Source organism: Sabethes cyaneus, chromosome 2 (genome assembly GCF_943734655.1).
Source record: "Sabethes cyaneus chromosome 2, idSabCyanKW18_F2, whole genome shotgun sequence".
Lineage (NCBI taxonomy): Eukaryota > Metazoa > Arthropoda > Insecta > Diptera > Culicidae > Sabethes > Sabethes cyaneus.
This window is the reverse complement of record NC_071354.1, coordinates 108559348-108574633: the sequence shown is the minus strand read 5'-3', so window position 1 is coordinate 108574633 and position 15286 is coordinate 108559348. Positions and strand designations below refer to the sequence as shown.

General features: G+C 42.5%; 3 protein-coding genes across 3 annotated transcripts; 2 read left to right on the top strand and 1 right to left on the bottom strand.

The window, feature by feature from the left end:
* The first annotated feature begins 4741 nt into the window (after nucleotides 1-4741).
* LOC128735843 (uncharacterized protein K02A2.6-like) lies at nucleotides 4742-6818 on the top strand. The gene is made up of 2 exons (XM_053830327.1): nucleotides 4742-5296; nucleotides 5370-6818. The coding sequence occupies exons 1-2, from the start codon at nucleotides 4742-4744 to the stop codon at nucleotides 6816-6818; spliced, it is 2004 nt and encodes a 667-aa protein (XP_053686302.1).
* A 2606-nt stretch (nucleotides 6819-9424) lies between these two features.
* On the bottom strand, nucleotides 9425-11728 carry LOC128735842 (uncharacterized). The gene has a single exon (XM_053830326.1). The coding sequence runs from the start codon at nucleotides 11726-11728 to the stop codon at nucleotides 9425-9427; it is 2304 nt and encodes a 767-aa protein (XP_053686301.1).
* Nucleotides 11729-12004: 276 nt separating this feature from the next.
* Nucleotides 12005-14227, top strand: LOC128735841 (uncharacterized protein K02A2.6-like). The gene has a single exon (XM_053830325.1). It carries the CDS (start codon nucleotides 12005-12007, stop codon nucleotides 14225-14227), a length of 2223 nt encoding a protein of 740 aa, XP_053686300.1.
* Nucleotides 14228-15286: the final 1059 nt, after the last annotated feature.

The following is a 15286-nucleotide window of genomic DNA, read 5'->3' as shown; positions in this document are numbered from 1 at the left end:
GGTCAGTGTAAATAGCATCGATCTGGTTACCCTGTTCCATTGTACGCAGACAAAGCGAGGTAAACTCCAGTAAGTTGGTTGAGACTGATCGGCCAGGAGATATAGGATTTTACATGAAACAGTAGATGGTCATAGACTGTGGCTTCAAATATCTTGGAGCAAGCACACAATGAAGTGATACCACGGTAGTGCTCCACACTATGCTCATCACCTTTCTTGAACACAGGGAACATAAACGATGATTTCCAGCACTCAGGAAAAATTTGCCTTCGTAACGAGAGGTTGAAAATAGTAGCTATTGGAGATTTTAGCGCGTCGCAGCATTTTTTCAGTAAAACAGCAGGTATACCATCAGGTCCCGGGCAGTATGATTGTCTTGTACTACGAATGGCATTGGCCACGTTTTCAGCAGTGACCAAGAAAGATTCAACCGAAATTTCATCTCTTGGAACGAAAAACAAAGCCTCGGTTACACTATCTAGCGAAATTGAATCAGAGTTGAACATATTCATAAAGTATTTTGCAAACATAGCACATTTGCTATCGGTGGTAGAGGCTGCTTCATCATTCATAAACATTGTAGATGGCAAGCCACCTTCTTTCCGTTTGCCAAAAATTCTTCGGGCTGCCGCGGAGGATACGCTCAGTATTACGTACGTAGTTGCGATATAGACTTTTGTTCAGGGTTTTATATTTCTGACAAGCCTACTTGAACAAATAACGATTTCGCGCATTTCTAGATGTGTGGTAAGCACGCAGGCAGGCATTTTTCTAACGTTTAAGTTGGCACAATTCCCGATTCCCCCAAATGGGATTGCGGCGTGGACGAACCCGAGGAATATTTTGCAACATTAACTGTTGAATAGTGGCAGTGAAACCAGCAACTGCATCATTGACATAAGAGCTCTCAATCAAAAAGGACCAATCGGTATTATAAAGGACCGCTTCAATTGCATCAAAATCGCCTCGTCGGAAGTCAAGTGCATTTGGATCGAATTCGTCAACAAACAAAGCACCGACAGGCTTGTCATAACTAACCATAACTGGAGGGTGGTGCGGGTCAATTTTGCTAAGCTCGTCATATGCGTTAGTTACTGTACAGGCTACCAATACTGAGTGATTAGCGAAAATAAGGTCCAAGAGCCGACCATTGTGATTGGGTACCGGATTGATCTGGTAAAGACCATGCAATGCAACGCCATCTAAAAGACAGGAACTGCCATTATTGTTGTTACTAATTTGAGTAAGTGCAAGTAAAAGTAAGTTGTAAGAGGAAATATAGTCGATAGTCGAGTAATTCGGGGTCAAAATTTGGGTATTTTTTTATAATCAAAGTTCTACAGTTCCTAAACAAACAAACAAACAAACAAACATAGAGGTATACTATATTCAGCAAAGTGTATTTTTACTATTTGTACAACATGAAAAAGTCATACAACAATTACAAAACGAGGTAAAATGAAAAAACTGATTTTACAAATTCATATAAAATAAATAAAATTTTTCAATCTTCGCTGAATTGATAGAAGGTTACTGTCTTCAGCAAAATTTCTTGTAATAATATACTCTTGAACTTTGCAGAACACATTAATATGTTATATTAAAACTAAAGAAAAATAATTTTTTTTTCACTTTTAGGTGGATTAATCAAAATTAAAATTTTACCACACGATAGAGCTTTCAATTTCAAGAAACTCTTCCAAAGTTTCGATAAACTCAAAACTACGTTTTCCCAGTCAAAACTCTAATGCGCACATTTTTTTGGTTTTGGGCTATTGTGCCCGTGAGTAACCGTACTACAAAGGTTGGTGCGAGGGTTAATATTTTTTGACCGGCAAAACCAATTCTTCTGAAATTTTACAGATATATTTGCAGCATTCAAGCCTCTAATTTGATGCCAAACTAATTTAAACTAGATAAATTATCTAGTATGATATCGTTAAAAATTATTGTAAATTTTAGTTGCTCTTAACTTTTGAATTAAACGTCCAATCAAAAAGCAATTCAATAGTGGTCTATTAGGCTATATTACCTTTCAAATGAGACACCTAGCGCAAAAACCGGTTTAGCCATCTCTGAGAAACAGGCGATCGATCTGGTCAAAACAGGTTTTTTAAGGCCAATTTATAAACTGCTTATCCGCTTTCAAGAGCATTAGTTTGGTACTGGTTGCGAAGTTCCGGAGAAACGCGTGTCACGTAATTTTCACATTTTTGCTAATAGCTTTTAAATGAAACGTCGGACCACGAAACAATTGAATAGTGATATACTAGGCAATAATACTTTTCAAACAAAAGTAAAAGCGGTCAAATCGGTTCAGCCACCTTTGAGAAACAGGCGATTGAAAATTAGCTGCACACACACACACACACACACACACACACACACACACACACACACACACACACACACACACACACACACACACACACACACACACACACACACACACACACACACACACACACACACACACACACACACACACACACACACACACACACACACACACACACACACACACACACACACACACACACACACACACACACACACACACACACACACACACACACACACACACACACACACACACACACACACACACACACACACACACACACACACACACACACACACACACACACACACACACACACACACACACACACACACACACACACACACACACACACACACACACACACACACACACACACACACACACACACACACACACACACACACACACACACACACACACACACACACACACACACACACACACACACACACACACACACACACACACACACACACACACACACACACACACACACACACACACACACACACACACTGGAACAAGGCTGTGCTACGCTGATGATATAAAAATTTATCTGCCAATTGAAACCACATCAGATTGTTTGCGTCTCCAGAAATTGACCAATTTGTTTGCCGATTGGTGCAACTGTAATCGTATGCTAATCAGTAATCAAAAATGTACTGTAATCAGCTTTACTCGTAAAAAACAGCCCCTAGTATTTGATTACTGTATTAACGGTTCGTCACTACAGCGGGGTAACTCAGTAACAGATCTAGGCGTTGTACTGGATTGCCAAATGTCATTTAGACAACACTATGCCTTTATTATCAATAAAGCGTATCGTCAGCTTGGCACTATATTCCGAATTGGTAGAGAATTCCATGATCCAGGTACTCTACGTACTCTTTACTGCTCCTTAGTGCGTTCCGTTCTCGAAACTAGCTGTGTGGTCTGGGATCCTCATTATGAATATTGGATACTTCGAGTTGAACGGATACAAAAATGCTTCATCCGCAAGTTTTGCAGTATGCTACCCTGGAGTAACCCCGATACTCTGCCGCCTTATGAGGAGCTTTGTCAACTAGTAGGAATTGCGCCTCTTGAGCAGCGACGAAAGGACATCATCGTCAAGACTGCTCATAAGATTCTGTTGGGTACTATGGACTGCCCTGCTGTTTTATCGCGGCTTCAGTAACACTGCCCTCGTCGACTGCTACGGAATCAACAGCTTCTGTGTGTCGATTCGCATCGCACAAATTATGGACTTTATGAATCAATTCGTCGAATGGCTTTGGAGTATAATCGTCGCGGAAACAATATGTTTTTTTAGTTACTTTTGTACATTTGTAAAGTGTGTGTATTGTATTTAGTAGTTTTTTATTGATTTGTTCCTATTGATTTTTGTTTGTACAACTGTTTCAAAAGATATTGGGTTTTTGTGCCGCTTTGAGTAAGAATATGAGACTTACTCAAGGTGGCTTTTTCCAATCTAATCACAATTCATTAAGACTCACTGTCGGATGAAGTAAATAAATGAATAAAACAAAATAAAACTTACCAATACTTACTTAGCAGTTTCATAAATAAAGGATCTGTCAAAATTTATAAGTGCGCCTATTTTGTTTAAATTTTGTAAACTTATTCAATTTCAAAAAAATGTATGTAAACAAACGTACTACGCTACGTTAACGTAGATGAAGACCGAATAACAAAGGTTCCTTTCACCACTAGGTGGATTAAATCGGGTTTTTATTTATTGAATAGTTTAGGCATTCCGAAAACATTCGGCCTTTCGTGATTCGGCCTTCAGTGACTGCTGTTGAAATTCGGCCTTTCGTGATTCGGTCATTCGGTACCAGCCCAATAGCTCTGCCAATTATGAATGAATTTTCATGGTTTAGATACCGATCAACTCATAATAGATGTAGCAATTATGTGATTTCTATTATAATTTTCTTTTCAATCACCAATTAGTGAAAATTATCGAAAATTTCCAGGTCAAATATCCCCATACATTTTCTTTGTGATCGCCTTGCTTCACAGGTAGGGACGACAGTTAAATACACCATCTGTTTATTGTGATTTCGATTACTTTATTTAAAAAAAAAGTGACTTATGTATGCACTCTACTCGATTCTAATCCACAGATTTTTCCGAGCGTGTACTCGTTGACTTGTCATCGTTCAGTTAGAAGTAAGATATTAAACCGCGCGTCACGCGAGTTTTTAAATTTCGCGATCCTTGTAATTAATAAAAGTAATGTTTATTAGTAAACGTTCCGTGTAGTACTTCTTTAACGACTAATCACCCACATACCCGACAATTTGGTGTCAGAAGTGGGATTAGTCGAAAACTTCTCTCGCTACAGAAGTAAGGTTAGAATCGCACCGAAGCGCATTCTTCTCGCGGTCAAAAATGGCTACCGCAAATCCCGAGTTTATGGAGGCTCTGTCCGCAATGATTGCACAAGCCCTCCGAGCATCGATTGGAAGTGCCGTCGCCGCACACGCTCAACAGGTTCCGGTAGGAGACGCTGCTGCTCCATCGCCGAAAGCTCCTCCGTTTACAGTACAGGAGTACCGGTCATCAGAAGGAACGACCGTCGCTGATTATTTCAACCGTTTCGAATGGGCCCTACAGCTGAGTGGCATCCCGGAAGCCCAACACGCAAATTTTGCCCGTGTCCACATGGGGGCTGACTTGAATAATGCCCTGAAGTTTCTCATCTCTCCCCGCGATCCAGCAGAAGTTCCCTACGCAGATCTACGCACGACCCTTGTCAACCACTTCGACCGGATACGGAATAAGTTCGTCGAGAGCGTCAAATTCAGGAGCATCGTTCAGCAAAAGGGCGAAACCATCGCACAGTTTGCCCTCCGGCTGAAGCAGGGTGCTGCCTACTGCGAATACGACCAGTTTCTAGACAGAATGCTCATTGAACAATTCCTGCATGGGCTCGAAGCAAGAGACGTATGCGACGAGATCATCGCAAAAAAACCGGATACTTTCAACGCTGCGTACACCATCGCACACTCCTTGGAAGCGACCCGGAACACGACCCGAGAGATCAATACTGGCACACCACCGCCAGCGTACCCCGAAGGTACCAACAAACTTGACTACGAGAAGCCGAGAACAAGGAAGTCGCCTCAATTTCGTCAACGATTGCCACTCTTCCAACAACGAACGCAAGCTCCACCCGAACATTGCTGGTGAATCCCGTCCCTGCAACGGCTGTGGCGGACAGCATCTGAGAAATCAATGTCGGTTCCGCAACGTCTGGTGTAACGCCTGCGGCAAGAAAGGTCACATAGCCAAAGTCTGCCGATCCGAGAAATCTCAGAATTCTTCTACTGATCTGGTGGAGTCCCAAGAAACGCCGACTCCCGAAGCCGACTTCGTGCAGTCCCTCCATCAAGTGCTCAACGTCTCATCCACCGGAAAGAAACTCATCGATGTCGAGATCGATGGCCGCCGCCTGCAAATGGAGCTGGACACCGGAGCACCGTGTGGAATAATAGGAGAAACACAGCTTCGAACCATCAAGCCGAAGTTTTCGCTGCTGCCAACGAATCGGCAATTCTCCAGTTACACTGGACATCGCATCCAGTGCCTTGGTCGCTTCCCTGTGCAAGTATCCATCGGATCTACATCGCGCAGACTAAACTTGTACGTCGTGGCCGGAAAATCCGATTCTCTTTTCGGGCGCGAATGGATTGTTCATTTTACTAAACAGATCAATTTGAACAGAATGTTCTCTGCAGATCAGTCCATCAACTCACTCACGAGCACCGAACTTACTCCGGATCAAGCAGCTCACTTGTCGCAGCTTTTGGACAACTTAGACAGTATCTTCAGCGACATCCCTGGAAAGCTCGAAGGACCACCTGCGAAAGTGCACCAGAAACCAGGGACATCCCCGGTTTTCGCGAGGGCTAGAGACGTGCCTCTTGCGCTGCGTGATCGGTATGCAGGCGAGATAGATAAGAAACTAGCCTCCGGATTCTACGAGAAAGTTGACTACTCCGAGTGGGCATCGCCAACCCACATCGTCATGAAAAGGAACGGAAGTATTCGGATTACCGGTAACTATAAAACGACCGTCAACCCAAGTATGATTATCGACGAACATCCGATACCGAAAATCGAAACAATCTTCAACAAAATGAAAGGAGCCGCCTTGTTTTGCCACTTGGACGTAACGGACACCTACACTCATCTCCCAGTCGACGATGAGTTCCGTCATGTGCTCACTCTCAACACTTCAACGCACGGGCTCATTCGTCCCTCAAGAGCCGTATATGGGGCTGCCAACATCCCGGCTATTTGGCAGCGACGCATGGAATCCATTCTTCAAGGACTGGATCACGTTGTCAGCTTCTACGACGACGTCATCGTATTCGCTAAGAACTTCGACGAGCTCCTGCTAGCTCTTACCGCAACGATGGACAGGATGAAACAAAATGGTCTACGATGTTTCATGATGGAATAAGACCAGTTAATTAAAACACAACCATCTTAGTTATGGAGAAATACAAGATGAAGTTTATTTAAAGAAGTGTTGCCGTAACATTTTATAATACATCAAAGTTATTATTGCAAGGTATATGATTCATGACATCTTCCCTTTTTTTTTTAATCAATGGGATACATTTCAAAATCAGTAAATCGTTTCGGCAGCTGCGTAGCTCTCCGAGGCCGGTCTGTCGGGGGTACCTCCGTTGATGATGAGGGTGTATATAACGGTACGGGTTCCAATGGGCTGCAAGCTGTTCCCATAGCTTGCATAGCATCTGGTTGTTCCACTGTGTTTCGGTCTTGCAATCCAGTTTGTGTTGACGGTGCTAGCTTTGGTAGATTTGTTGCTGGTCTGATCATTACGTTATCTCGCCACAATCTTTGACCGCCGCCATCCACGATTGCAGAGCGATCGCTAGGTATATCGACGACGGAGGCTGGTGTCCAAACTTTATCTGTTGGTTTCTTTTTAACGAAAACTGGTTGACCGATCTCCAGTGATGGCAAGACTCTAACTTTTCTATCATAGTACTGCTTGGCTCGTTGACGATTTTTCTGTATTTGCTCTTTTACTCCTTCCTGAATTTTAGATTCATATTTAGCCTCAGCCATCGGTATGTTGAAACGAGTTCTTCTGCTGAACATGCGCTGCGAGGGAGAACTATCACCACTGTTTGGAACATTTCTCCATTGCTGCAAGTTTTTCCAGAAATCTGTCTTAGTTTCGTAAGATTTCTTTAACAGTTGCTTCACTATTTTTACAGCTGCTTCCGCCTTCCCATTTGCTTGTTGGTGGTATGGTGCAGACATAGTATGTAGGAATTCCCATTCTACAGACAACTTTCGAAACTCCGTGCTGTTGAACTGTGGTCCCCCATCTGTTGTCACATACATTGGGGATCCATAACGCGCAAAATTCTGGCGGCATTTTAGAGTTACCGTGGAAGCTGTCGCATTTTCTTGTAATTCGTCTACATCAATAAAGTCGGAAAAATGGTCTACTGTGATCAAGTAGGTTGATTTTTTTCCACCCAGTTGAACTTCGCATATATCAAGACTTATCTTCTGGTATGGGTAGCAAGGAATTTGGTGCGTTTGCATTGGCTGATTTGGCTGATTGGGGGCGTATTTAATGCATGTACTGCAATTCTGTATACACTGCCTAATATGGTCATTGATACCTGGCCAAAACACAGTATCTCGTGCCAGCTTCATCGTTGACTGTATTCCTGAATGTGATGCATGTAGTCGTTCCAAGATTTCTTTGCGAATTTTGACTGGTATGAGAATACGGTTGTTCCTGTACACGAGGCCATTTTGTGTGCTTAGTTCATCTTTGTATTTCCAGTACACTTTTAAGGGGGCATAGTACTTTTTACACCATATTTTTTGCCTTATTTCAAATATTTTTTTCTCGATAACGCGAAAAGCGAATCGATTCGGGTTTTATGCATTCTAAACATTGCACTTTATACTAATATTTACAATTTTGTTTGCATATGTGAACTTCTTCCCCTCTCCCCTACGGCTCCTTGAACATGATCATTCGAAAAAAACATGATTTGCGGTACCATAGATTGGCGCTGGGGGGCCTATCCGAATTGAAAAATTCCAAAACGACATGAAAGTATATTAAATTATCTCGTGTTTGACCCATCCTTTTTTTTAAATTCGAACGCATAACAAAATGGCGGACATTCAAACATGAAAGTAAGGTTTTTAGACGAAAAAATTGACTTTAAACATTTCTAAAAAATACAAAAATTGTAATATCGAGAAAAGGATGGGTCAAACACTAGATAATTTTGTTGGCTTCAAAACAAAAAAAGAATCATGAAAATTGCTTGAGCCGTTCTTGAGATATTTATGGTACCGACTTTCAAAACCTAGTTTCGAGAAAAACGACGTTGAAGTTTTTATTCGCTGTGTAATCGCTCCAAACATGCGTGGTACAAATAGCTGTAACTTTGTCAATTTTTGGAATTCATCGAAATGACTTGAAACACATATGGTCAAAATGTTAATCTTTCGAAATAATCAATAAAAAAAAATTCGATTTTTTTACATTGAAAAAGTACTATGCCCCCTTAATTTTTCAGGTACATCAATCATTCTAGCTGGCCAACCTTCGACAATATATCTGATAATATGCTGAATATCCGCATCGTTTGATGATTCTTTTCGGATATGATCTAATCGAAAATCTGAAATCGGAATGTAGTCCAGAACATTTATCTGCTCGAATTCAGCGAATGTAAAATCCATGTCGATTGTATAAATATCGTAAATTCCACGATCAGTGGGATCTCCATCTGTCATCGCTGCTCTCGATAACATATCAGCTATCACGCTTTCCTTGCCGGGTTTGAATTGCAGTTTCAGTTTATACCTTTGTAGGGCCAGAAGCATCCGTTGTAATCGCATTGGTGCTTCACACAACGGTTTTTGAAAAAATTTTAACAAGGGCTGGTGATCTGTCTGTACGGTAACTTATTTGCCAATGATATACATCTCAAATTTCCTACAAGCATAAACTATAGCGAGTGTTTCTTTCTCGATTTGTGCATATCGTCTTTCGGTTTATGTTAACGTTTTGGATGCGTAGCTTACTGGTTTGCCATCCTGCATCAGTACAGCTCCCAACCCGACGCTGCTACTATCGCATTGTATAACTGCATCCTTATTAATATCAAAATATTTCAATACAGGAGCTTCCGTCACCATGGTCTTAAGAGTCACAAATGCTTCTTGGTGAACATTTTCCCAGATCCATGACTGTTTCTGAGTGGCTAGCTTTCGTAAAGGTTCCGCGACAGTTGACAACTTTGGCATGTAGTTGGATAAATATGTTATGCCTAGAAACCGAAGCAGAGCGGCGGCATCATGAGGTTGTTCCATTTCCACTATACTACGAATTTTGTCTGGGTCGGCTTTCACTCCTTCCGATGTTAAAATGTGACCAAAGAATTTGACGCTGGTTTGGCATAGCCGTATCTTGTTTTTATTCAACTTCACGTTCTTGTCCCTCATCCTTAGAAGAAAACTTTGTAGATTTTTGTTATGATCACTATATGCTTCTTTTATGGTATCCCCACAGCCGAATATAATCACATCATCTGCTAATGCACGAACGCCTTTAAGTCCGTCGACTGCCTCTTGAAGTTTGTGCTGGAAAATTTCTGGTGCAGGGGAAATTCCAAACGGCATTCTTAACCAACGGTACCGACCATACGGTGTCCAGAAAGTCGTGAGTCGTGAACTTTCCTCATCCAGCGTTACCCAATCAGTTGGTTCAACGACTCTGTTAATTATGTGATGCTCCTCCAATTGATCCAGTTGCTTTTTAAGTTCCGGTCGCAGAGTTATCGGAATACGTCTCGCTGGTTGAACAACTGGCTTTATGGATGAATCTATATTCAAATGTACATCTCCGGCAAGCTGCCCTATTCCTTCGAAGACATCAGAATAACGTGACAGTATATTCCTTGCAATGCCTTCTTGTTCCTCGATTATCGATAGGCAAAAGTTAACTAGGTTTAACTTTTTACACGTATACAGCGAAAGTATCGGTATTTGTGGAAATTTCACAACATTAAAAACAGCTTTGTACTCTTTTCCTTTGTAGATAACGTCGACTGTTGCTCTACCCAACGTTTTAATCGCGTTACCACCAAATCCCTTAAGCACTGATCGATGTTGGTCCAACTTTATGTGTGATACGTTAAGAAAATCAAGTAATGACGGAAGTCCTACTACATTACACGTAGCACCAGTATCAAGAATACACTTAACCGGTGTCGTTTTCATTCCTTCCCGTTTAAAGATTAACTCGGCTTTAAGTAGACTGGAACGCTCTTCTTTTACACTATACAAGTATTCAATCGAATCAATCACTTCTTCTTCTAGTGATTCTTCTTCCTCAGCATAACTTTTTTCCGACCTATTTTCGTCAATTCTTTGCACTTTCTTACGCGGTTTCGAGTTTTTGGCTGGCTTACGAAATTTTTCCGCATCGTCACGTTTTTTTTTGCATACTGACTCGAAATGTCTTCGTTGTTGGCAATAAAAACAAGCGATTCCTCTTGCTGGGCACTCCGATAAACGGCGATGATATGCATAACCACAATAGCCACACTTTTTATCTAGAACCTGCTTTTTGTACACTTTGTTTACCGAATGCTCTTCTTCATACCACTTGATTTTTCCGAGTTCATTTTGTGTTGCCTCAGCAGACATACACCGGCTTATCACTTCCGCGGCTGGAAGATCTGGTTTATCAATAAACTCCTTTTGTAAGTGATGGTCCTGTAAGCCAGCTACGATAACATCTCGCAACATTTCTTCTTCGATATTTCCATAATTGCAATCTTTCACTAATGCTCTAGCTCTGTTTATAAATTGCATCACTGTTTCGCCTTCGCTAGCTTCATCCGGGCTCATTTGTTTACATTGTATAAATTCGTAACGAGCAAGTTTCACGTTCCTCTTTGGAACAATATATTTTCTTAGAGATTGCAAACAAGCACTAACGTTGCTTTTTTCTGTTTCACGTAGCGGCCAATTGTTAAATATTTTTCTGACCGTAACTCCCATTGCTGCTTTTAATGTAGCTATTTTTACTCGCTCATCCCGGTGCTCCAACCCGGTAGCCACGAGGTAAATTTCGAATCCTTCAATAAAATCCTCTACATTTTGTCGTACATTTCCCGACAAACAAAGAGGTTCGGGAAACGGAATGTTATTATTAATCACTTTCGCAGCAGCAGTCACTGCAGCTGTGGTGTCGGCCGCCATTGATGTGGTGTCGACGTTGCTTGTCGACTTAGACCGATTTTCGATGGACAATCCTCCTACAGCTCCCTCAAGCTCGTCGTCCGACGCCATGATGTTTTTCTTTTATTCGTTTCCGAAACTGGGTTTGCTGCTTTCGTGTGTAAATACTTTTATTCACTACAACAGCTCAATGCTCAGGCTGTTTTCTATGCCTGTATCTTGTTTTTTATGCTATGGAAGCTATTCTGACACCATGTTTCATGATGGAATAAGACCAGTTAATTAAAACACAACCATCTTAGTTATGGAGAAATACAAGATGAAGTTTATTTAAAGAAGTGTTACCGTAACATTTTATAATACATCAAAGTTATTATTGCAAGGTATATGATTCATGACATACGACTCAACCGTACGAAATGCATCTTCGCCACGTCATCGCTCGAATGCCTAGGTCATTGGATCGACCGCCACGGCTTGCACAAATCGGATAAGCACGTTGAAGCTATACGTGACGCACCACGTCCGACCACCCCGGAGGAATTACAGCTATTCCTAGGTAAGGCAACCTACTATAGTGCGTTCATTCCCTATCTTTCTTCAAGGGCTAGAAGTTTACGCGACATGTTGCTAACCGATCCATTCGAATGGACACCCGAAGCAGACAGGGCCTATCAAGACTTAAAGCGGGTTCTGGTCTCACCCCAAGTGTTAATGCAATATGACGCTTCTCTACCGCTAATTCTTGCAACGGACGCAAGCAAAACTGGTCTTGGTGCCGTTCTCTCACACCGTTTGAGCAATGGCATGGAGCGACCGATAGCATACGCCAGTTGTACAATGTCCGCCACCGAACAACGGTACCCACAAATCGACAAAGAAGCTCTCGCCATCGTTTGGGCGGTGAAGAAATTCTTCCACTACCTATACGCGCGTAAGTTCACGCTGATTACGGATCATAAGCCGCTTACGCAAATCCTCCATCCAGAAAAATCACTCCCTACGCTGTGTATTAGTCGAATGGCAAACTACGCCGATTACCTGGCTCACTTCAATTTCGACGTGGTCTACAAACCAACCAGTCAAAATACGAATGCCGACTACTGCTCCAGAATCCCAAGCCAAACGGTACAATCTGATGTCAATCGCTTGTCTCTCCACGAGGGAAGAAATAACGAAGACGAGTTTGAACAGTTTTCCTTACATCAAATTCAGCAACTGCCAGTGCGAGCGGAACACATTGCACGTGAGTCACGAAAGGACACGAACCTTGGAAGGATCATTCAAGAACTGGAATTGGGACGAAATTTAATGCAGCTGAGTTACAAGGCACCGGAAGCAAAATACACCCTAGTTGCTAACTGTCTACTCTTTGAGCACCGTGTTGTCATACCACCTACTCTTCGGCAAACGATCTTGAACGACCTTCACGTGGGACACATCGGAATCGTCAAAATGAAGGGATTGGCACGTTCTTTCGTATACTGGCCAGGGATAGACACCGACATCGAAAACACGGCAAGATCCTGTACGGAATGTGCACAACATGCATCAGCACCACCGAAATTCAACACACATCATTGGGAGTACCCGAACGGTCCATGGGAGCGAATACACGTCGACTACGCTGGCCCAGTGGCAGGTTCGATGCTGCTAATCGTCGTCGACGCATATAGCAAGTGGGTTGAAGTTAAAATCACCAACTCAACTACAACTGCTGCCACGATCAGTCTTCTCGATGAATTGTTTGCCGCCTACGGAACACCAATAACAGTTGTATCGGACAACGGTCCTCAATTTACTGCCGAGGAATTCAAATCGTTTCTCCAGCGTAGTGGAGTGAAGTACCACAAGCTCTCTGCGCCCTACCATCCCGCAACAAACGGACAAGCCGAGCGCTACGTCCAGACTGTAAAAAATGCACTTAAGACGATGGGATCAACCAGCAATACTCTGCAAGCCAACACCAACGAATTCCTGCAGCAGTATCGAAAAGTTCCCCATCCCGAAACCGGAGAATCACCAGCAAAGTTATTTCTTGGTCGAAACATCCGAACCCGGTTGGATCTCGTCAGACCACAGGATGTCAGCACGAAGATAGCGGAAAAACAACGAGTAACGTTTGACTCGTCGTTTCGTTCCTTCACACCCGGACAACACGTCTACTGCCTGTCGGGAAATCCTCGAATGGACAAGTGGATCCCAGGAATTGTATCTGCTCGTCTGGGAGATCTCCACTACGACATTGTTTACGAAGGAAAACATCTAAAACGTCATGTTGATCAAATTCGACGTTTCCACGACAACGAGTGCAGCCAGCAGTGCACCCAGTCTCCAAGTGAATCAAGCTCGAATAGAACCCTACAATTTCCACCGAGTGGAACAGGTGAGGCATCTCGTCGTACACATTTTTATCGAGATATCGTGACGTCACCGCAATTCGACCGAGAATCAAGTTCATCGTCAGAATCGTCGTCTGAGGGATCCGACACACTAAATGGACGGTTCTTAACACCGAATAGCAGTCCAGGCCGGTCAATCGAAGGCTCACCACCAGTATTGCGTCGTTCGGAAAGACAAAGTCGCCCACCGCGTCGATATTCACCATAGTTGAAATTTCTTTCGCAGAAGGGGAAGGAAATGTTATGTATGCACTCTACTCGATTCTAATCCACAGATTTTTCCGAGTGTGTACTCGTTGACTTGTCATCGTTCAGTTAGAAGTAAGATATTAAACCGCGCGTCACGCGAGTTTCTAAATTTCGCGATCCTTGTAATTAATAAAAGTAATTTGTTATTTGTTATTTGTTATTTATTTGAGTACTTCATCTGACTATAAATTGTCTACATGAATAAAATTGATTACAGATTACAGTAAATTCGATCTTCTTATCTTTTGCGCGAATAAGTGCGAAGGCATACCGAAGTCAAATAGTTCTTCGACTTTTGAGAACAACCTAATGCATTCCGTAATCGGTTCATTAGCTCCAAACGCGGTTCGATGAAACGGTATTTGCAGCAAGCCAGTTGAGCGTAATGTCCGTTGCGATGCCCGAAAGTTAAGCATAGATAGCAATTTTGGAGAATCAATTTCGCCGTTGATAAGTTTAGCCACGAATATAGCCTGATGCATTTTACGCCTGCGTTCGAGTGTATCGAGGTCAAGTAGACGACATCTATTCGGGTAAGGTGGCAGGTTATCAGGATGCCGCCATGGGAGATGTCGTAGAGCCAGCCGAATAAACCTACGTTGCACACGTTCGATCCGTAGGTTCCAAGTAAGATGACTGGGGGACCAAACCAAATTACAGCACTCAAGTAGCGGACGAACCAAAGCGCAATATAATGATTTCAGGCAGTAAACATCTCTAAAGTTCCGTCCAATCTTAGCAATAAATCCAAGTTGTCGGGTCGCCTTGGAAATGACTGATTCACAGTGTAGATTGAATGTCAATTTAGTGTCCAGCAAGACACCCAGGTCGCTAACTTGATCCACTCTGCGAAGTTCAATGTCGTCGATAGTATAACCGAAGCAAATTGGATTTTTAATCCGGTAAAAACTCATAACTTCACACTTTGAAATGCTGATGATAAGCCAATTAAGTCTGCACCATTCAGTAAATAGATTGAGCAAATGTTGCAAACGGCGGCAGTCATCTCCATTATCTA

What these genes read in the sequence shown, in the direction of transcription:
- LOC128735843 (XM_053830327.1), top strand. Translation starts at nt 4,742, where the DNA reads ATGGCTACCGCAAATCCCGAGTTTATGGAGGCTCTGTCCGCAATGATT. An exon ending in ATGGGCTCGAAGCAAGAGAC is followed by an intron (nt 5,297 to 5,369) that starts GTATGCGACGAG and finishes ACTCCTTGGAAG; the next exon opens with CGACCCGGAACACGACCCGA.
- LOC128735842 (XM_053830326.1), bottom strand. Translation starts at nt 11,728, where the DNA reads ATGGCGTCGGACGACGAGCTTGAGGGAGCTGTAGGAGGATTGTCCATC.
- LOC128735841 (XM_053830325.1), top strand. Translation starts at nt 12,005, where the DNA reads ATGATTCATGACATACGACTCAACCGTACGAAATGCATCTTCGCCACG.